The sequence below is a fragment of the Pteropus vampyrus genome, unplaced genomic scaffold (genome assembly GCF_000151845.1).
Source record: "Pteropus vampyrus isolate Shadow unplaced genomic scaffold, Pvam_2.0 Scaffold387, whole genome shotgun sequence".
Classification (NCBI taxonomy): domain Eukaryota; kingdom Metazoa; phylum Chordata; class Mammalia; order Chiroptera; family Pteropodidae; genus Pteropus; species Pteropus vampyrus.
The window spans coordinates 1,592,991-1,616,871 of NW_011889168.1; the positions used below are offsets into that span (position 1 = coordinate 1,592,991).

The following is a 23,881-nucleotide window of genomic DNA, read 5'->3' on the forward strand; positions in this document are numbered from 1 at the left end:
TATCAGTACATTTTTTTTAGTCATTTTGGTAGGTATATACTCACTTTGTGTTTAGTTTGCATTTGTCTCAGTGAATGCAGTTGACTGTCTTTTCATGTGCTTATTTGCCATCTGTATATCCTCTTTGGTAGAATGTCTGTGTCCTTCATCCATTTTCTAATATTTTTTAAATGTTGAGTTTTGTAAGTTCTTTGTATATTCTAGATGTGAATCCACTGCTGCAGGTGGATCAGATCATCTGTTGGTGTGCCGGTTGTGGAGCAGTAGTTGGGTTGGCCTTGTGCTTTACTGTTGCCTCTGGGAATGAGTCAAGTCCCCCACCAGTGTATGGTTGGGAGGGTGGGGAGGAAGGAGGGACCTGGAACAGCCTGGGGCTTTCTAGCTCTGCTGCTAAGGGCAGATTAGCTTGCATGCTTGTGTACTGGTAGTGGTATTTTTCATTCATTTCCCCCTTCTTTCTCTTCCATGGCTGTTGGTTCTGGGTTGCTAGTCTTTCTACCGCCCAGTTCAGGGAATATGGGTGATAAAAAGAAAACCCAGGGAACTCTGACTATGTGGCCTTTCCTCAAGTCCTGAGGTCCCTGGACAGTCTGCCATCTTCTTTGAAGCTTTCAGAGTTTTTATTAATGCTTATTGAATAATTTTCCAGGTATTTGCTTATAGAGGAGAAGTTAAATGTATGCCAACTTGTTCCATAACCAGCAGCTAGCTTATCCCTGCCTTTTAATTGGGGTGTTTCAATGATTTGTATTTAACGTGATACTGATATCGTTTGGTTTGACATCAGTCTATCATCTTACTATTTGTTTTTTACTTGTTCCATGTTTTTTCTCCTTTTTCTGTGTTTCTGCCTTTTTAATGAACTACTGGATGGAGTAGTTTTTATGGTTTCTTTTTTTGTTGTTTAGGCTACCTTATTTTCGTTATACTTGTTTTTTTAAGTAATTACTTTAGAGTTTAAAGTGTACATGCTTATTTATTCAGTTTACCTTCAAGTAATATTACACATCTTCATAGATATTATAAGAAACTTACTAAAGTACACATCTATTTCATTTCTCTTGGACTTTGTGATATTGATGTCATTCATTTTACTTTGTATTTATCAGCCCCACAGTACATTGTCATTCATTTTACTTCTACATTTATCATCACCACAGTACATTGTTATTACTTTTTCTTTAAACAGTCAATTATTTAAGGAGATTTAAATAAACATGAAAAAGTTATATTTTCTCACATATTTACTATTTCTGTTGCTTTTCATTCTTTTGCATAGATGTAGATCCCATCTTGTGTTATTTTCCTTCTGTCTGAAGGACTTCAACATTTCTTGTAGTGAAGATTGACTGGTAATTAAATCTTTCAGTCTTTGTCTTGAAAAATTTATATTTCTCCTATAGTTTTGAAAGATATGGAATTGGTATAGAATTCCAGGTTGACCTTTTTTTTCCCTTTCAATGTTTTATAAAGATGTTGCTCCACTGTTTTCTGCCTTACGTTATGACGTTTGCTGTCATTCTTATCCTTTGTTCTCTGGAGGAACAAAGGTGTCCCCACCCCTCTGCCTTGGCTGCTTTTAGGATTTTATTCATATTTCTTTTTTCAAGCTGTTTCTTGTGCTTGAGATTTGTTGAGCTCCTTGGACTTGTGGGTTTATAGTTTTCACCAAATTTGGGAAATTTTCTGTTCTTATGTCTTAAGATATTTTTCTATTCCTTCTTCTTTTCTCCTACCTGCATTCCAGTTATATGTATATCAGGCCATCTGAAGTTGTTCCATCGCTTATTGATGCTCTGTTCATTTCCCCCCCGCCCCAGTCTTTTTCCTTGTGTTGGTTCATTTTAAATAATTTGACTTATTGTGTCTTAAAATTATTTTTTTTCCCTGCAGTATTTAAACTCTTAATTATATCTAGTGTATTTTTTTTTTTTTTTACCTTAGGCATTGTACTTTTTGTTTGAGTCATTTTTATATCTTCTCTGTTTCTCCTTAATATGCTTATGCTTTCTCTACTTTCTTGAACATACTGAATTTAGTTTTGAATAATGCTATAATGTATCATTTCTGTTTACTTTTTCATTTGATTAGTTTTTCTCTTTATGAGTCAGTTTCTTGATTGATTGCATGCCTGGTAACTTTCGATCAGATACTAGACAGTGAATTGTACATTGTTTTCTAGATATTTTGTTTTAAATATTTTTGAGCTTTGTTCTAGAATGCAGTTAAGCTAAGTGGCAATAGTTTGATCATTTTGAGGCTTGCTTTTAAACTGTTAGGTGAGAACAGCAGCCTTTAGTCGGGCTAATTTTGCCCTCCTACCGAGGCAATACACTCTTGAGGACTCTTCTGGATGCTCCTTGTATTATAAGGTTTTTCCACTCTGGCTTGTGGGAACAGCAACTATTTTTGGCACTGTTTGAGCCACATAGATTTTTCCGCTTGTTTGTTTCAGGTGGTTCTAGGGTAATTTCTTCACCTTCATGTACTCAGTGTTGTCTGAAGACTCAAGGGGGAACCTGCACAGATCTCTGGAGTGCTTTTTCTGCAGTTCTTTCCTCTCATTTTCTGCCTTGTGCACTCTCCAAATTGCCAGCCCCTTCTTTTTGACTCTGGGAGACTGCACTTTGCTTGCATTTCCCTACCTTTGCTGTTGCATTGAAATTCCTTAAGGCTGATAGTTGGGGGCAATCATAGGGGTTACCTCATTTGTTTCTCATTTCTCAGGGATCACTGCCCTATACTTGTTATTTGTTGTCTAGTGTCTTAAAAACATTGTTTCACATGTTTTGCCTGGTTTATTAACGTGGTTGGGTAAATCTGGTCCCCTTTATTCCATTCTTGCCTAAAGCAGAAATCCTTAATACATTTTCAGTTTTGATTTCGTATTTACCGTCAATCGGCTTATGTAGAACACTTCTTGATAGAAAATAGTTCTTAATTTACCTTTACTCTAGGAATATCCTATAGACTTTTTGCTTAAATTTGGGTAGTATGTGAGGTATAATGTACCATGACAGGGAGGAAGGAATGGTGTAGGCGTGAAAGAATTCAGGTCAGGTGCCACATATAATCAGTGTCCTCAATGCAAGCACAAGTATTTCTAGTTTTGAGGCCATACATTTATTTGTGGTAAATGCATGCTTTCTATCTTTATTTCATGAAACACTTGTCCCATTAGATTTTAATTGTTTTTTTACAACAAAAAGATTACTTGAACCAAATGTATTTTGGAAATTCTAGAGTAATAAATAAAACTTGTCTCTGTTTTATCACTTCTCAAAACCAGTAATGTACTAATGAATTCTATGAATCACCAATGAACCAGTGTAGACTTAATCACTGGACTTTAGCAATCCTCTTTTTAAAATCTTTAGAGGCTGTCATTGTTAAATGTTCAAAGATGTTTTAATAATGTCTAAACAAGTTGATATATTCAGTTATCATCGGGTACTTACCTAAGTGGATTCAAGAATTAATATTTCTAGTAAGTGTACTGATTTCTTTTGATAGATACTTAGTTTGTTTTCAGTCTTCTGTTTAAATACAATCTTGTATATATGTTATACAATGTATATGTTTATTTGTAGGAATACTTAAGAATTGCTCTGTTAAAAAAGAGGATGAATATACACACACACACACACACACAATATGCACACACATTCATGTGCATGCATTTGCATTTTTGGTAGATAGTGACATTCTCCATTGAGATTATGTCATTTTGTACTTACACCACTTTGAAAGCCCATGTTTAGAGAAATTTGATGAATATTTTCTACTTGCCCTCCAGTATCATTCCAATTTGTTGTTCTACCAGCTAGCTGTGAGTGGCTGCTTTACACCACTTTTACCAAACTAGTTATTTCTTCTCAACCTAATAAATTTATAGTCATTCTAGAATAGTGGTTAAGCATGTAGACTTTGGAGGCAGCCTGTTTTCTAATCCTGACTTTGTCTTTTACTAGCAGTTTGACCTTGGACAAATCATTGTGTCTCAGTTTACCTATCTGTAAAATGGGAGAATAATGGTACCTTGGTCAAGGGCTGTTGTAATTAAATGGGTTAAAACACATAGTATCTAGCCCATAATAGATGCTATGTAAGTATTAATCTTATCGCATATTGAACCTCACAAATGGGGCTGCCCCTCCATGTTACTGGCCATTAATGTTGTTTTTTTTTTCTGTGACTTGCTATTAACCTTTTCTTTACATTTTAGCAAAGTAGTACATGCATATAATTTAAGTTAAAGGAAAGCTTATAAAAACAATATCCCCTAGCCCCCTTTTCCCATTTTTCTCTCCCAAGTTTTACTTCTTTATGCTGATCATAATTACTTTCGTGTTTGTAAATAATATGCTTGTGTTACATCTTACAGATTTTTTTCCAGTTTTAAGCATTTTTGATTGATTTTCCACTTTGGAAAGTTAAGATTTGGCTTTCTTTTTTCCCACTGGCCTACTGTACTCTTTATACTTGTATTCTTAATTTCAGTGTTCAGCATTTGCCTTATTGACTGTGTAAAACTCTAGTTATATGGCTGAGCCATATAATAATTTTTTTCTGCAACACTTGCTTTCTCCTGAATTTAATAATTTTCTTTTTGTTTATTTTTTTTTGTATTTATCACTAATTTGGATTCACCCCCTAATTCTTCACCAATCGTCGAAATTGCTTCTCAGGATATTAAGATGCAGAGAGAACTTGGTCAGTTTTTATTTTCCTAAAGAAACCTTTTCTATAAGCCTTCTAACTTGTTCCAGTCTGGACTGTTGTTTTCCAATGCATATATTAACATTACTTTATAGGAGAAAGCTCCTTCAGTACTTACTGTCTTGCAACTTTCTTGTATTTAAAAACGACTGTTTGGCACCTCAAGTATAGTTGTACTGCAATTTATTTAATTCCACATTGACAAAGATTTGTGTTTCCAGTTTTGTACAGCGGCAAATTAAGTATTGCAGTAAACATATTTGTGTTTTTACACAGTTTTGCATAGAATAAATATCTAGAGGTGGAAAATTGCTGGGTCAAGTGGAAAAAACATTTAAAATGTCTCAGAAAAAGATTGTCTACATTTTCACTGAAATGTCTTCAATGTCTTTCCTTACAGTATAAGACAATACTGAGTTTAAATTTTTCCAATCTTACTGGTGAAGGAGCAGTATTTTATAGTTTTAACTGTTTATTTCATTATTAATGAGATTAAGTATATTTCTCCTACATTTATTGTCTGTAGTAATTCCTCTTTGGAGAATAGTCCATTCATGCCCTTTCCTCAGTTTTTCTTTTGAGTTCCCCTTGCGTGCGTGTATTTGTAAGACAAAGACATTTTTATAATTTAAATCTCTAATTGAGCAGGAATATTTTGTAAATACATTGAAGTTTAGAGAAACAGTAGGTATCACCCTACATGAATACCATAGAAATGTAGAACTTTTGTAACTTAAAATTTATTGCATTTCTGAGGATAGAGGTGAACCAAGTAACAGAAGCCAGTTCTACCTAGCCCTACTCAAACTGGGTGAATGTATGTACATCCCTTTGATACTAAAGTGGGTGGAGAGGAGATAGATGCTTATGAAACTTAAATAGCTTTTGTCATTTTTACTATGTCAGTTTTACTTAGAATTTTGGAGATAAGTAGTTTTTATATGAAAATAAATTATGGAAATAATCAAATTTATATGAATTTTAAAGTTAGAACATGAGACTTCAGAGATAACTTGTATCTCTAAGATCCCTAAACTTGTAAGCTGCTAAGTGTATGAAAAATGTGAGGATACAGGTGCTTATGGAGTTTAACACTGGTTGCTATGGACTGTAACATAATAAAACAGCATTTTTCAAAAATGTTTTTACCTTGATCCACTGTAATGTATTTTACATTGTAGTTCAGTATACATGCACAGTCATATAATAAATAAAAGTTTTATGACATGTTATTTATCCTTACAATTTACGATCTATTTTGATGCTTATTTCATAAATTCTTCATTTAATTGATTTCCATTACGTTGTGGTACCTGTTATCTTATTAGAGGTTATACTGAGTTCAGCCTGGTCTTGTTCTGCTACTGTGTGACCTCAGGCAAGTTATCTAATCTCTCAGGGACTCACTTTCCTCAAATATTTGGTTTATTAATACTAAAAGCTATACTATCTCAGGGTAGTTGTGAGGTTTAAATGAGAGCTTACTGGTGAGACATTCAGGCGTATATACAGCTGTCAGTTGTGAACTGCTGTTGCAAATTCCAAAATAGAAAAATTTAAAACTTTAAAAGAAAGACAACATTTCCTCTCCCCACATCTCTTTTCAAAGAACAGTCTCAGATATTTCTATTAAATCACAGTAAAAAATTGCTTCAAAGGTATAGCATCGAAAGAAAAGAACAAGTATTTCAAAGTATTCACTTACTGAGAAGTGCTTTTGAAGCTTGTTGAATTTCCTTTATCTATACCACCCCCTTCTTAGCTTCCTTTTTTCTCTCTAAAGTATAAAGGAAATATAAAATGCCCACAAACTACCACCCAGATAACTGTTGTTAACATTTAAAAAATTTCATGCATATGAGGATGATACACCACTGCACACACATTAAAATGTCTAAAATTATTATAGTGATCATACCAAATGGCAAAGATAAGGAAGAATTAGAACTTTCACACTGTTTTGGTAGAAATGTAAGATGGTACAATCACTTCGAGAGTTTATTCAGCTAAATATACCTACTTATTTCATTTAGTCTCACAACCTCCCCCACCCCATTTAATTGTAAGTATTTTTAAGCCCCTTATTCATATGTCTTATCCATGTGTTGTTTTTTCTTTTTCTTTTTTTTTAAATTAAGAAAACACATACACAGTTAAAGAAAAAAAGAAAACTCAGGTGGTTTTACAAGGCACATAATGAAAAACAGAATTCTCCACTGTTCTTCTGAGATACCACCTTCAGTGCTTAGTGTTACTTTTGGTATTTACCTCCATATTTCTAAATAATAAGATTATACTGCTGTTTCTGTGTCACTTCCTCCCGATTTCTACATTTACATTCTGTTGACTTTCTAGTGTGGAGGATAAAGTTGATTTTTAAAAATCATCTTTTCTCTTTCTTTGTCTTTCTAGTATAATAGCCTTGGGATAAGTTAATAAACAGCGTTTATTATGGTAAGCCAAGAAGCATGCCAATAAGTTTTATTAAGTTTGCTATAGGATCCTGTCACTAATTCTTGCCAAACAACTTTTGAATACTTTTTTCTCTTTTTAAAATACACTGTATAATCTATCAGTTCTGGATAATTTCCCTAAATCTAAATTACCCTAAATCTTTCCTGCTGCTCTATTTTCTTTTATTGTTTGGCTTTCCATCATCTTTGAGAGAAGTATTGGAGCCCCTGTGTTGGAGCTCTGTATCTTGGGTGCCTTCTTTTTCTCTGTTCCTCTGCCTTCTCAATTGAGAGTTTCTCTAGCATAGAATATTATGTCGGAAATAATTTTCCTTGCATTTTGAAATCATTGTTTCTTTGCCTTCTAGCTTTCTGTGTTTGGGGTGAGCCATCTTGTATACAGTCCAATATTTAAAAACTTTTCAATCTTCCACAACTTTTAGTATTGTCTTTATAACTTGGTATTATGAAAACTCATGGTGATGGCCTTGGTCTGTCTGAAAACTTGTGTCCCTAGGTGTGGGAACTGCATGTCGACTCAGGCAGTTTATTTATTATTTGATGTCACCTTCATAGAAAAAAAATCAGTTTCTTCCCATTCTTACATTTTTCTCTTTGGTGAAATTACTAAGATAGCCTAAGTCAATTAAGGAATCTCTGATGATTTTGAATGACAACCCTACCATGTGACTTGAGGGTAGATAGATGAATGAGAATTAGTTTCCAGCCAGAGAGAGAAGTGATAGAGCTATCCATGTTGTTGTTGGTGGTGGGGTGACATGGAGCAACTAATTTTGTATGTATATTAGCATTCTACAAGAGAATAAGTCCTATACAGATGAGTCAGGAAAAAAAAGAATTATTTTGGCATAGATCTTATAAACTAAACATCGAAGAAAAAATTATTTATGACGCTTATTAAAAATGGTAAGGCAGACTTTATTCAACGGGACTGTCAAGATAGGTATAGGGACTACCGCAGTGGAGGAGAGAGATTGGATTCAGTTTTGAATACAGCATGGGTAAATGGGACTTTATAGCCAAGGATCAGAGTGGAAGTCAGTTGCTGAAGGCGGGCCAGGGTGATCTGACATCTCTAGGAGATGACAGAGGATGGGGGATTCTGGCTAAATAGATTTAGCAGAATTCTTATTAATATTGGACAATTCAGAGACAAACAGCAGTCCAAATGCTGGGATTTTTTATTGGAATTGCATAAAATCTATAAATTAATTAGAGAGATTTTCAATGCTGTTGGGTTTTCCAATTCATTCAGGAACATGGTATCTCTGCACTTCATTTGGGTCTTTGAATTTTTCATCAGTGTTTTGTAGTTTTCAGCATATGGATTCTGCTGAAATACTTTGTTAGAATTATACCTATATATTTAATATTTTTAGAGCTATTATAAATGCTATTCTAAAAATTTTATTTCTAATTATTCATTGTTAGTACATAGAAAGACAATTTATTTTTTGTATGTCGATCTGGTATCCTGTGACCTCACTGAACTTGCTTATTAGTTAGAGGAGGTTTTTGTTTTTGTTCCCCTGGTAGATATTTTGGGTCAATTGTGTTTTAAGGAGACATTTAAAAAGTAAGAAAAATATCTTGTATAATTACCTGTGCAGTTTTCATTTCCGGCGGTCTTCGTTCTGTGTTCTGCATCAAGATTTTCATCTGGTATGATTATCCTTTTGTCGGAGATTTTTTAAAACATCTCTCAGACTGTAGGTCTGCTGGTGTTGAATTCTTTCAGCTTTCATATATCTGGAAAAGTGTATTTTCACCTTTTTCAAAAAGTATTTTTGCTGAGTACAGGATTGTAGGTTGACAAATTTATTTTCCTTTCAGAAACTGTAAAGATGTTTCACTTTTTTCCAGCTTGTATTGATTCGGGCAAGAAAATTCCCCATACCTGTGCTGCAGCCTGAAAAGTCTTTCTAGACAATAAGCTTGGGATAATTTATGGCTTATATCCTTTGTTTTCTCTTTCTTGAGGATTACTGTCGTGTGTTCCCTGATACCTAACAACTGAAAACCTTTGTTTCACACATTTTCTCTGGTTTTTTAGTTATATCATTCAGGAATACATTTGGTCCATCTTGGCTGGAAGCAGAAGTCCAAAGACTTAAGAATTTTAAATCTCAAAATTCATATAGAATGGAAGATTGAGATGTCAAGAAGTATGTCATTCTAGTAAATCAAAAGTATGTCTTTGGAGCTGCTAGATTTAAGGTTTCTCCTGAGACTAGTTGGTTGATATTTATTTCAATGTATTTGTAACTATCAAATTTGTAAATTTGATGATTTAAAATAGAAATTTGAATATGAGCTTATTAGAGACTTAAATGGTATTTTAGATGGTCATTTTCATATTTTACATTTTATATGAAAATATTTTAAATGAATAGCGTTAAGGCAGTTTTCTTTTAAATTCAGATTATTGGTAAAAATATGCTTTTAGAACTGGTTTTCCGATTAACTTTTTTAAATTAGTGGAACAGATTGTTAAAAGAATCATTAATAATGAGAGATACTTGAATTTGCTTGATACATTAACTCTTTAAATTCCTGAGTTAAAAACCTTACAGAGTCATATTGGAAAACTTTATAGTTATGATAGGCTGGAGCAGAGTTACCTTCTAGTGGTTTAAGAAACGTGAGCCCTTGTGAAGTATCTAAGGAGTGGGTAATGTAACTGCCTGTTTCTTGCTCTTTATTGAATAATCAGCAAATAATTTGATTGTTTTGCTTTATTTCTCACTCTTGCAATTTATAGGTTATAATGGCATTTCAAATTTTCCTCAGTACGTATGTATGTATGTATGTATGTATGTATGTATGTATTTTTTTAAAGCGAGGCAACCCTTGGTTGACCTCACAGATTGCAAGGACCTTATCAGTTTACAATCCCTTAGTTTTTTATTTTTTATGCCTACAGCACCTCGTCTTCCTAGGTGGTCTCCCATCCAAGTACTAACCAGGCCTGGCCCTGCTTAGCTTCCGGGATCGGGCTCGTTCAGGGTAGCGTGGCCGTAGACTATTTTTTTTAATGGAGTGTTTTTTCTTATTGATTCTTAGGAGATTCATATATTCTGAATATGAATGCCTTGTCACTATATATGTTGCAAGTCTATTTTCCCAGTTTGTGACTTGCCTCTATACTTGTGTGGTCTGAATTAATACAGTCGAATTAATCTGTCAAGCTGCTTTTTCATGATTTGCATTTTTCATCTTAACTTGAAAGAAATCCTGCCCTCTCCTGATATCAAAGACATTTTGCTATATTTTCTTCTAAAAGATTTAGATAGTTTTGCCTTTTACATTTAGATCTTTGATCCATCTGGTATAGGAATCTAAATCCCCCCACCCCATGTTTTTCCCCTATCTTAGAAATAACCTATTGGCTCACCACCATTTTTTGGTTAGGATATTGTTTTCCCATTTTGTTATAAGTTTGTTATATTAAGGTGTCTTTCTGAGCTTTTTATTCTGTTGCTAAATATTTGTATTCATGCACCAGTTCTCATTTCTATATCTTTATTATAATTCATGGTATGTGGTACAGTGCCAACTTTCTTTTGGTTACATTTGTGTAGTATTTTTCTTTTTTCTTTAAATCTTGTAAATATTATATTTTAGATATGTCTAAAAAATTGCATAAATCTTGATTTTAAAAAATCTGTTCATGATTTTTTAAACCAATTTTACCATTCCATTTGTATTCGCTGAGATTAAAATTTTATTAAACAATATTCATTTTAATGTATTCATGTATTGATCACCTTCTTTGCTCTGCTTGTTTGTCCTTTCCATGGTTGGTGACTTTTTGAATATGAACAACTTATTTTCTTGGGAGTCATGGTAATTTCTTTAGGCCAGGGATATGATAGTAGTGTGCTTGATTTTGGCCTATACTTTGGATTACTATTAGTTGAGGACTATGTATAGTTAAACTTTTGCCTTAAGTTTATACATCTTCCCTAGGTCAAGTGAATTCAGGCTTTTGGTTACAAATACTCTGGAGATTTTCTTCTCCAATCATTGCCATTATGGGATGGGCAATTTTCTTTGTCCCTCAAGACCAATTTTAAAATATAGCTAAAAAAATTATTAATATTTTAATTTACACTTAGATCGAAGGTGTAGCCCATTGAGGTCTCAGTGTTGTGGGAAGGTGTCATATTTGACTCTCCTTGGGGGGCCGCAGACTTTTGCTCTGTGCCCTGAATTAGGCCTCTAAACCCAACACTCAAGTTCACACAAGCTTTCAAAATGTTCCTCAGTACAAAAGTTGTTTCAATACTGTACCTCTGCCTCTCTAAGTTCTCATCTATCCCACTCCGCAAGCCCATCCTAACTTTCTTGCTAGGTAACCTTCACACGAAGAACCTTGTGTTATTTCCACTGACGCTGTGTTTTGTCTGACATATTTTGGTTTTCAGTAGAGTGGCTGTCCAAGGAGGCCTGAAGTGGAAGTACTTCCCAACTCTTTACATTTTATGGCATGCATGGAAAAGTGGTAGTTTGTACTAATAACCACGATAACTGTCGAAGTCACTTAAAATTGGTGATGGTACATACACAAGGGCTCTCAGGCTGAGAGGTTCAGGCTGCCCTGGCACCATGGCTGTTTTTTATTTTTTTTTGCCTGGCAGCCCCAGAGGCTGATGCTATCTATGTCTTAGCACTCCAATTACCCATTCTTAGTACATTTGTTGGAAAGCTTTGGGTGTAGAATATAAATCTCAAATAGAGCTGTGCGTGTATGTTTTTTTTTTTTTTTTTAAATTCATGGGGAAGGGGGGGAATTACAGATCCCGAATCATACTAGGCCAGTACAAAATTACACAGCAAAGAAAAATGGAATTAGGTTCTTTCTTTACACTAGAAAATATTGGTGAATGTTTATCAGGTCAAAGGCTTGGGATTTTCTAATTCTGAACCTAAAATATACTGTAAAGGAAGTGGTGGTTGGTTTTGAGAAAATAGGGAACCTTTTATATCAAAAACTCTAAAGAATTCATGATCAAATGCAAACTTGGAAGAGATATTTTGTAACAATATTATATATAAAGAGCATCTGACAAATTATTTAGGAAAAAAACTTCATTATCCATTAGAGAAATGTGCACAATCTGTGAACAGATTGATAGTTCATGAAAGAAGCTATAAACAGCTAATAGATATTTGGGAAAAAGTAAGTAATCAAATAACTAGAAATGAGCATTGCTGGTGAGATTATCAGAAGCTTAAATTGTGCTTTCCATTTAACTATGAGGAACTTAAAGAAATATAAGTTGGCCAAATTATATTCATTGGGTAATAATAATAAAAATTTGGTTAACAGATATGCTTCGAGAAACGAATTATGGTTTAACTTCAATAAAATGCTGTGTAGTTGTTAATATAGTTCTATATGTTTTGACATGGTAAGCAGTAAATATATCTAAAGAAATTGTTTATAAAACTGCATACAAAGATTTGTACTGTTTGTATATATGTATAAAGAAAAGTCTAAAAGAGTATATTCAGATTGGTTAAAAAGTTTTTTTTTTTAAAGCACTGTCTTTGGGGAGGGGCCTTTACTATGTTGCAGTCTCTATAGTTTTAGGATTGTTCATTTATTTAATAAATCAAAGCAGGTTATTTTCAGTGGAGCTCATGATCCTCATACATTTGTCTTCCTCTCTCTCCCCCAATGAAGTGCTCACTCCTTCCTTTTTTTGTGCATGTATTATTTTAGAAATGTGTGTAAGGCAAATGAATGCATACTTTGCTACCAAAAATATTAATTCGAACTGCATATATTATAGCAAATATCTAGGTTATAGCAGGCATTATAGATATAGTTTTTTAACTTCATTAAGATTTGGTGTACATAATTTTATCGTAGATGGCTTTCTTTCTGGTTGTATATTTTTAGAACTCTGAATTAAATTTGTACAGCTGAAATGATGGAGAATGAGTGCTTGTGAGATTGTCTCTAATCTACCTCTAGATAAATAATAGACCCTGTGCAGTAGAAAACAAATGAGGTAAAAAGCAGGATGTAATGCCTACTGCTTTACATGGGAGATCACAGGATTACTCTGGGCTTTATTCATAGAAGTCACTCTGCTGAGATTCTACCTCATTCTCTCCTTACCTCCAAAATTTAAATATATGTTAATTTAAAGATTATTGAAGATTTAATTCACATGCCTAATTCGAATGAGGCTTTATAAATAAGTAAATAATGTACTCGATTATACCTCATCTGCACAGTGTTACATTTAGCATGATATGGAAAAAATTATTTGGAAAATAACTTAGCTATTTTGATACAACAGTCTTTTTTTAAATTCATTGTTGGCCATGGGTATGTATATGTGCATGTGTGCTAATGTAGATTTCATTAGTCTGGCTGCAAGCATCAACAATAAAGGTTTTAGAGTTAGTAGTAAACTAGCAAAATGGTTGAGACAGTATCGCCTAGTGTGCTTTGTTTTGTTGCAGCTGTATTTGGCCTTTCTTTGGTAAATGTACTAAAGAGAGAAAATAACAACATTAGGTAAACTTAAGGAGATACATACACTTCAGAAGATACAAAGAAGTAGGGTGAAGCCATTTAATGTTTCCCTGATATACACCACATTTTGTCTGAACTGGTGTAATATATATATGAGCAGTAGTGTTTTTCTGTCACAGGTAGCTTTTAATTATGGTAACTCGTTTATTATTTTTTTTGGTTGGTTTATTTTGTTGCTGATTTGTTTTGATTTGGATGTGTGTGTCTTTTTGAATAATGATTGCTTTTTATATGATTTAAAATAAGGTGAGAAAACATGGTAAAGAACTGAGGCTAAATCTTCCTGTGGGATGGTGGGAGCAGGAAGTGGCGATCTTATGTGTTGCTTTTCTGCTTGTGTGGAAGTACAGTTGTGGAAGGAGCCGATGTATAGGAGTGTAAGAGGAAGAGTGGCTTATAGAGGTCCTCTTTCTTGAAAATGACTTTAGGTCCTTAGGCATGGCCCTAGTTGAACACCTTAACTGCTCAGAAGCTTTGGAGCCATACTGTTTGAATCCAGCCTCTGCTGCTTTGTAGCCCTGTGACACAGGATTTACTTTCTCTATTCCTCAATTTTCCTAATCTCTGAAGTAGGGTCTCTTTATCTCAAGGAGTAATTGTGAGGATTAAATGAATAAGTATATGTAAAGTGCTTAGAATGGTACATGATACATATCAAGAGTTCAAATATTAGCTGTCAACACTTGGATTACTAATACTAAATTATCTAGTTTTATTTCAGTAGTGTAGTTCTGTGGAATATTTTTCAGTAGCAAAGCACTTTCAATAGTTTATTTGAAGAGAATGGTGCTTAAGGTATAGTGATAGTTTATTGAATGATGCTTGCCTTACTCATTAGCATCCAGAACATCCACTGCATGCAGAGTAGTAGGTCCAGAGAGACCGAGAAATCCAGGATTGGGACTGATATGCTTAAATATTGTTAAATTGACTTCATTGTGATGCAAATAAAAGGTGATGTATATTAGTTGAAAATTGGAGTGAAGGAGGTAGGGTAGAGTAACAGTTCTTGTATCGTCTCTAAAATGTTAGGTATGGGTGATAATTACCTAGATTTCTTTTTTCTTCCCGTTACTCCTCTTGTATGTGTTAATGATTATTTCATTAGGCTGCTGGGTTGTTTTTTTTTTTTTTTCCTTTTTTAAAGGAAGGAAAGAGGGCTACATCCTTCTTTATTACATACTCCTTTTCTCTTAAATAAAAAGAATTTTCAGAGGCAGTCAGTTCCAGGCTGCTCTGGAACTCTACTGTTCCAGGAACTTGGGCTTCAGTTTCCCTACTCTTCACCCTCAGCTTGTGTCTTTTACCATCAGGGTGATTCCAGCTAGGGGAGGTGGGGTTGAAGCAGTGCATGCTGGCCAGAACTTAACTGTGCCACACTTACAAGGATGGCTGGGGAATCTCAGTATTCCGTGTAAACATGCTTACTTAAATTTAGGGATTCTATTAACAGAGAAGGAGAAGAGAAAGAATGTTAGAGATACCTAAACTCTGAAGCAAGCTACAGAACAGTGTTTATATAAGTACGTAAATATTAAAGGTCAAATGGGGATAATTAATGTGCTTGCATCTGTACAAAATAATCATGAATATAGTAGTTTTTTTTTTTTTTTTTAACATGTGATGCTTCTGGGAAAGGTAACTGGGTGGCTGGGGTCAGGATTGGGAGTAAGACTTCACTATAGCATACCCTTTAGAATTGGTGATGTGTAAGTTTTAACTTTTCAAAAATAAATGCTATTAAAAAGAAAACTATAGAAGTTTGATATATAAGTTCACGAATAGATATGTCATTAAGATCTTATCAGTAATACTTAAGCTTATCATTTTAAGTGTAACTTCCCTTATTTAAAATATTGTGGTGTGTTGAGATTTCAAAACATGGTTTAGACTCAGGTGCTTCCAACCCTTTCAATTTTCTAAGGTGTTTTAAAAGCAGTCAGGCATTGCTGAGGGTCTAGAAAGGGGAAGAATTTTGATTTATGAGGCATATTTCTGGGAAGGATATCAGTTTTAATGAAGCGAACATTTTTAGGGTTTTGGGGGAGCAGATCAGGATAGTATGTTTATTTAGAAAGTTATTCTGGAAATTCAGAGTGAATAAACTAATCATGGAATTGTCAAGATGCACTCATATACATACATGTAGAAATGTTATTATAATATTACACATTGTATGCTTATATCATAGAAGCCCATCCAAAGAATCTTTAAAAAATGTAGCTCAGAATTGTATCCAAAGGAAGATGTCTCCTTTCTGACTCCCACTAAAATAGTTTAGTAATTTATGCTTTTAATTCTTTGCATTGATATGAGCCAAAGAAAGATGGTCCATTTAATTTTTGGCGTTATATTTAAGTTTTTCTCCTTTCTGATTGAACTAAATTAAACTGACTTGTAAGTTATACCCATTTATTGGTCTGATGTCTGGATCTACTCAAAGTGCAATTAATCTTCTCTCTCAAGTGACAGCTTTTTAAATATTTGAGCAATAAAGCTACCACATCTTTAATGAGTCTCCTCAGCTAAACTTAATTAAAGTAAGTTTTATATGATAGTTTTTCCATTCTTCACCAAACTTGTAGTCCTCTGTTATCACCACCTGTTAAAATGTGGCACTCAGAACCGATGATAAGAGATCTGGTCAGAGTAGGCCTTGCTGAGCTGATTATTGGTGTTGATTTATATGTTATACTTTATTAATTTGGGTCATGAATACTTTTTTAGTAGCTACATTTTATGGATGACATGTTCATCTGTAGTCTGCTTAACTCTTAATCATTTGTAAGTAGTCAGCTGCTAAACCATCTTGTATATCTAACTGGCCTTTAGGAATTATGGGCAGAACTGAATTCTTGTTTTTATTATATTCAACCAAAAGTTTTGGTTTATTTAAAACCATTGGTTCATTTAAAACATCAGTGACTTATACCTTATACATTAATGGAAATGATTTAAAATAACTATAAGATTGTTAGCATCCTTTCAGCTCTTAAGAAATGGAAGTTTAGGACAAAGAAGAGAGAGTTATTTGAGAACCTAAAATAATAAAGTGACATTGCTTTGTCACTTCAAGAAATATACATTAAGTGCCTATTATGTGATCATGGGTTCAGATATGGCCCCTCTCCTGACAAAACTTATTGGTGAGGGAGACAGGAATCACCTGGGAGCCTGATAGAAGGGGAGGGGCTTCAGAAAGAGGAGACACCAAAGTAGGACTGCCTTGAGATTCTGTCTTGGGCATTCGTGGCAGGCATGAAAAACAATAAAACCATTGGGGTATATAAACCTATATTAATTTACCATTGTTTTGTCACCCAGCTACTTCAGCTAATCTTTTAAATAAATAAATAAATAAAAACCACTTGTTTAAAAGCTGCCTATAATTAACAGTTCTAAAATATTAACAAGTGTCATATTTTAGCTAGGAACTGACCAAGTTCATCATAAAAGACTTTAATGCTTAGCATTAAAAAATAAATTAGTTACATTCCTGTGCTCATGTGCTCTAAACTTTATCAAGGTTTAGAAATAGAAGCTAATGATAATATTACTGTTCTGAGATAACAGATTTTCCAAATAAAAATAAAGCAGATACCAAGTACAAATTATATTGAACGTTGTGGAAAATGGCACTATAATGGAAGACATCCAAGCTCTCTACCTAGCTTAGCTAGGAGGATCTTTGCTCACCTTTGATTCTAGTATTTAATGATTCACTGTTTATTTTTATTAGTGTTTTTTTTTTTTTTTCCAGTGGGTGGCAAGGGTTATAGATGTATAAAGCTACTAGCTGTAAACAACTATAGGCTGGCCGTAAAGGTGATTTTTGTGGAGGGTGTTGCTCATCCCCAGTGCAAGATATTCCTTTTTTTTTTTTATAGGCTTTTTCCTTTATAAACATAAGAAAATTTTCTTTCTTAGTATTTAGCATATGGATTGAATATTGACTTATTTTAAAACTTTAAGAATGATCTAGCTCTACACTGTTCATTAGTCACCTGTCTATTTAAATTTCAATAAAAATTAATATGAAATAATCTAAAAATTGAGTTATTGACTTGCACCACCGTGTTTCTGGTGCTTAATAGCCACATGTGTCTAGCGGCTATTATATTGGGCAGCACAGATTATAGAACATGTTTATGATTGCAGAAAGTGCCCTAACGAATGGTGCTGATCTATGTACAAATGATTTTCAAATTTCTGACTCCTCACACTAAAGATAGGATGAATCCTAGAGGAAAGCATAATAATTCTTTAATGATTTTAATGATTTTTATAATAAAAATGGTATGGTAAAGGTTAATTATGAAAAATCTAGCAAAATGAACAAAATACAAAGAAGTTACTGTATGGCCCAACTATAGACTTTGTATTTTAAACATTTGTTTTATATTCTGGTCCTTTTTCTCTGCACATGTGTACAAACATACACTGTATTTGGGCATGTTTTTACTTGTGCATGTTTAAAATAGAAAAATTAAAATAAAAATAACCTTTTTTAATGGGAAATAATTTTGCTTTATAGAAGTTTACCTGAACTTTGTTCTAAATCTAAACTGACCATATGTTTAGATTTCTATGTTTATAATTAGGCATTTGACTAAAAATGTTATAAAAATACTGTGTTTCATTCTAGATTATTATATGAGTTAGTATTAGAAATTATCTCTGGTTATTTATTTTCCTTTAAATCCTCCTTAAAAATTGTTAGTATTTACCTGTATCTAATATCAGCGTTTACCACAAACACTTCAAATAAATTCATGTTTCACTATGAAACAATGACACAAGGCTATTGGAAACTATTCTGACTTTTTGCTCACCTTCATCTTGTTTGATATTTGGTTCTGTCAGCATCATCTTTGACCACCAACATTAGTTAGTAGTTACCTGCTAGCTTTGTTGGAAATTACAGGTGCTCCTTGACTTAGGATGGGGTAACATTTTCATAATCTTTTGAAAGTTGAAAATATCATTAAGATGAAAATGCATTGAATACACCTACCCTACCAAACATTGTAACTTTTAGCCTAGCCGGTTTCTAGTGAATACTTATTGCTTTTGTACCATCCGAAAGTCGAAAAATCAAATTAAACCATCATAAGTCGAAGACCATCTGTATTATTAATTTGTTAATGAAGGCTGAATGTATGGACAGGTGAATTTAAAATCTGCTCATTCTGGTTTTCACCTGGTGGAACATTTCACTACCATCAGAGTTATGTATAGTATTCATTTTAGGATTTTCCTTTGTTTTATGGGAAATGGAAGATAGGCAGTAGATGATTATGGTTAATGGCATTATGATATAATGATAAGAGGAAGAATAGGATGTTGCCATTTTTTTGCTTAGATCATTAAAGAAAATTTGTGTTTGTATCTTGAAACCTTTTTTTTTTTTACCATGAAACCATATTTGCTTGTAAGTTTAATGCCAATCAGCCCAAATAAATTGTCAGAGAAGAATAGGAAAAGTTTTTAAATATCTTACTAAGAGTTAAAAAAAAATGAAGACCATGATTGTTGTAATGCATGCTTTATTTACAGTGCCATTGATAGCTTTAAAAGTCACTCATTTAATATAAAATTAAGAATTGTCATTTTGTACCCCCCAAATTTTATGAATTTCTCTAATATTAAAAAGCAATGGAATAAGTTGTATTTTTGTACTCTTAACCATCTGCCAGATAGGATTATATATGACTTAAATAAAGAGGATCTTGAAATTTCATGCCTCCAAATTATAGTAATTTCTAAGACTTCAGTGTAGCATTCAGACTCTTAATTATAGGGAAGCTGAATGATTAGTTTTCAGTGATTGTGATTTGGTACATATACACATTTAGATACACATTTAGATAACTAAGAGTGGAATGAGAACTGAACCACAGTCCTTTTATGTTAAGCTTTAAGGATAGTAAAATCGCCCCAGAATTCACTTCGTTTTAGGATGGCTTCTCCAAACTTGATGAATATTACTGTATGTGCTTTGGATAGGTATATTTTAGGATATACATTTTGAAAATCTCAGTAGCTCTATATTTTACAGGAGAGGAAAAATCAAGGAATTTAAATGGGTACTCTGCTCCACATCACATTTTCTTATCCCATCAAAAGCTCTTGAAGTGACGGTGAAAGGATTTTTTGATAATGGAAGCAATTCTGATTTCCTTCTTTCTGGACACCAAACCTGGGAATAGACCCAGAGATTTGAGAAATCATACACAAATTTCTTTAGTGACTCTAGGGTACGTTATAATAAATACATAACATTGTAAATTGTTAGCAGGGCAATTTTGATAAAATAGTTGGAAAACTTGAAACAGTCTTGAAAGAGTTGGAGCGATTTTCCTATCTAAGGAGAAACAATTATTAAGTACCTATGGAGTGCTAAGCACTGTGATGAACCCTTAAAGAAATTCTCTAATTTTAATCCTTTTGTCAGCACTTTGAGTGTTATTAAAACCCAAAAAAGAGCCAGAGAGGATAAGTTCCCCAGGATCTCCTGTAGTTAATGGTAACTGAAATATGTTAGACTCCAGAATTCTGTTCTTTTCATCATTTATTTTCTCCTGCAGTCTCCTGGATCTCTCACCCCGCCCTCCCCACCCCCAAAGGGCACGATAGCCTTAAAATATTATACTTTTTTTTTTTTTTTTTGAGGGAAGAAACAGTGAGATTAAGTGCATAAGCATGTTGGAATGGCGGAAAGATTAGGAATAGAGTTAGAGTTGGTGGGTTTGAAGTATATCATGAGAAGATGATTGAAAAGCAGTTTTATGGTAGTTTAAACTGGTAAAAGTTCTGGCAAAAAATAGCTGTTCAGTATAAGTGGTAGCTATTACTGTTACTCTGGAGATTGCGTGAACTCTCACATAATTTAATAAAGTTCTTTTCATCTGTGGGAAAGATGGATATTATTAGTTTATATTACCACAGTAATAATTTAGATTTATAACTGATGAATAAAGTTATCAAAATGCTATATTATCTTATTTGGCAAGTATTTTCATTTTATAGAAAAGAAAAGCATTTATGCCATAACTAGTGGCTCTTTTAATAAATACTCAGGTATTCTAAAGAATGCTGCACTAACTATATCTGAAGTAGAAGTGAAATACATTGATTTCTTGGATGATTGAATGGAGGATATGTGCATTATCTCAGGAAGGAAATGAATTTTAGGGTTTTGTCTTTTAAATGTTTGTATTTTTTTATTTCTAGGCTGTTCGCTGCTACGAATCTCTAATCTTAAAAGCTGAAGGAAAAGTGGAGTCTGATTTCTTTTGTCAATTAGGTCACTTCAACCTCTTATTGGAAGATTATCCAAAAGGTAATTTTCCCCTTGTTAATTACTGCTTGATTTATATACGTGTTTAAGATAATTGTAATTGTTTGTACTCTATCTTTATCAAGGGTACTACTATTTTTACTTATAAGAAGTTGTAAGCTTATGAACATTTTAAACAATGAGAAAGAAAAGCGGGGTAGTTGTAAATGTGAAGAGTTCATATAACTCCATTTAAATCATAAGTTGGCCATCCAGTTAAACTGGTAACCACCTAACCTACATGTGTCCTGCTATTTTGTTATGCCTTTTGAAAAATCCCTGCACTTTAAAGGCTGTACTGTAGTTGAGAGTGAACCATTGACAGACACTTTGGAAATTTAACACAAACTCAACATTTCTCTTCTTTATCTGGCTATAAAACTTCCCTTTTAGGTAAAAAATATTTGAACGAAAATACGATCTGTAGCCATGTTATTGTAAAGGTAAATAATCCAGAGAGATGATCACAGATGAGCTTGAGCATTTGAGAAACTTTTCCTATAAGAAATGAGTTAAATAATTGAAGGCAGTCCCCCAGAATGTGTCTTTTTTACGGTACCAAGCTGCTGACCCAGACCATTACTCACTTAGGAAGTTGAAAACACCCCCAGATACTATCTCCCTTAATAGCAAAGGCTGAATCCATAGCGCAGAAAAAACTGTATCCTTATAAGCAAGAACATTTCAACCTTTTGATGATAGTAAACATCTTAATGTGGAATAGATGGGCTTAATATGCTTGTTGCCCACAAATGTTTTTAATCGGCAGAACAACTAGCAGGTTGTTTCAGGGCTAGAGTGAAGGATTGTTGGTGTTTAATGTTGACGTTTTATTATGCCACTTTTGTGTTAGGTCAAATGAACACATTACAAATGAAAATGCAAATTTACTTTGAGACAAGTGTAATCTATATGGTTTGGAATTAGGCTTATTTTCCAGCTCATCTCTGTTTTTTAAACCTGCATTACCATTAACAGATAAAATATACATCCCTGAGCTTTTGTTTTCTAGTCTGTAAAATGAGGGGATGGTGTGATAGCTCAGGTTTTGAGATTGCTATGTGAAACTGGTTAGTACTTAGCAAGATGGCTTCAAGATAATAGGTATTAATAATTATTTAATATGCTATTACATATTTTAATTAAAACTAGTAAATTATTAAAAGGAAACCATTATGTAAAAGAAACAGAAATCTGGGCAATCTAATTTTTCAATGCTATACCTTTTTCTTGTAGAGCACACTAATTTGAGAGCACATAGAGATCCAGACTTGAAAATTAGATTTGCATGTGGGGCTGTTTGCTCTTGCTGCTTAGTGGTCATTAAAATATATATTAACTTTGAAAATTTTGTTAGTTTGTGAATTTAGCTACATTTTCCATTTATAAAATGTTTGGCTGTGAAGGTAATGAAGGATACAGGGTTGTTTTGAAGGTGTCTTTCTTTTTTGGAAGGTGAGGTAGGGGGCATGTGACAACTAGGCAATGTTGGCAGACTAGCTGGTGGGAGTAATCTAATAAGATGGGAGAAGAGAAAGATAACCTAACGATTTAAGTCTTTGAAAACATGTGCTCTTTGACCCATCTACTGTCATGTGGACGAATTGGCCATTAATAGGTAGGCAGTAGGTTGATTATTTGTAACAGGAAGAAGAGAATGGATGCAGAGGTATACATATGTATTTTAGTATATTTTGGTATTTCAAACAGATGGCTTCTATTTCGTAGGCATGAGTTCTTTTTTTTGTTTGTTTGTTTGTTTTAATCCTTGAGGATTTATTGACCACATTCTCACTTAAAAAAAAAAACTTTTTTTTAAACAACACTTATTGAACTCTTTAAATTCATTCTCTTCACCATCTTCCTGTAAGTCCAGAACTAGAGCCAGTGTCTAGTAGTGTCTTGTGGTGTTCCCCCCTCCCTGCCAAATCACCACTACCACCAATTTTTGGAAGCATTTGTTATCTCAAGCTGCTTCCTTTTCTCTCTTTGGAACCAGTGCAAGATTAGAACCTCCAACCCCAGCCAAATAGACATTTATTTTTAGAGAACAGATTGTGTACAATAACTTTTTGCAGAGTAAACATAACCATGCAATGAAACATGTGAGTAAACTGCTCAGGTATATGTATGTGGGGGATTTATTGACTGTTATTCTGAAGAAAGTTCCTGAGTCATTGTCTTTGTTTGAAATTTTCTGAGCTTGGGGTTCCTTGTGGAAAAGCTGCACCTACTTTTGTAGTAGAAAATGGTAGAACCTTTTTTGTGTATGTTTTCTGCTCTTATTTGTGTCATTCTGATCCCATCAGCTTTCTGTCTTGCAGGAATTCCTAAAAATTTTTTGATCTGCAGATTAGGTATGCTTTGGTTATCATTACTGTTATGGATTTATGTATGGAACAGTATCTTTTCTGTTATTTCAGATGAATTTGAAGCAGAAGGAAAAAAAGCTTTGTAAAACTTTTTTTAGCTTTCTGTTTGGTAATGTGTATGAAGAGTTTAAAAAAATTTCTGTCACTTGAATTGGTCATTTGGCTTCTAGGAATTTATTCTAAAAACAGTAATCGGTTAGAGGATTGTGGGAAAATGGAGGCTCAAATGCACTTGGCCTGTTGTAGGTTGAATTTCTCTGGAGAGAGTTTAGCATACAGGATGTTTAGTAAGGAGTGCCTTTAGGAGCAACATCTGTGGAAGGTGGAGAATGGAACCAGGATTGGACAGAGGGAGAAATTAAACTTCGACAGCTTTGACCAACTCCATGGGGAGCTCTGGAGCTAGTAGATTACCCTTCAGAGC

General features: G+C 33.6%; 1 protein-coding gene and 1 pseudogene across 12 annotated transcripts in view; one reads left to right on the forward strand and one right to left on the reverse strand.

Annotated features, from left to right (window-relative positions):
* The window catches only part of KDM6A (lysine demethylase 6A), a 193,351-nt gene that overhangs the window by 32,146 nt on the left and 137,324 nt on the right, over positions 1-23,881 (forward strand). For 11 of the 12 annotated variants that reach the window (XM_011380028.2, XM_011380032.2, XM_011380031.2 and 8 more), the window contains exon 3: positions 20,980-21,088. The exons of the other annotated variant lie outside the window; for it this stretch is intronic. In XM_011380028.2, coding sequence (XP_011378330.1) covers positions 20,980-21,088 — 109 coding nt within the window. The remainder of the gene's footprint in view (positions 1-20,979; positions 21,089-23,881) is intronic. 12 annotated transcript variants of the gene reach the window in all.
* Positions 10,108-10,216, reverse strand: LOC111731603 (annotated as a pseudogene).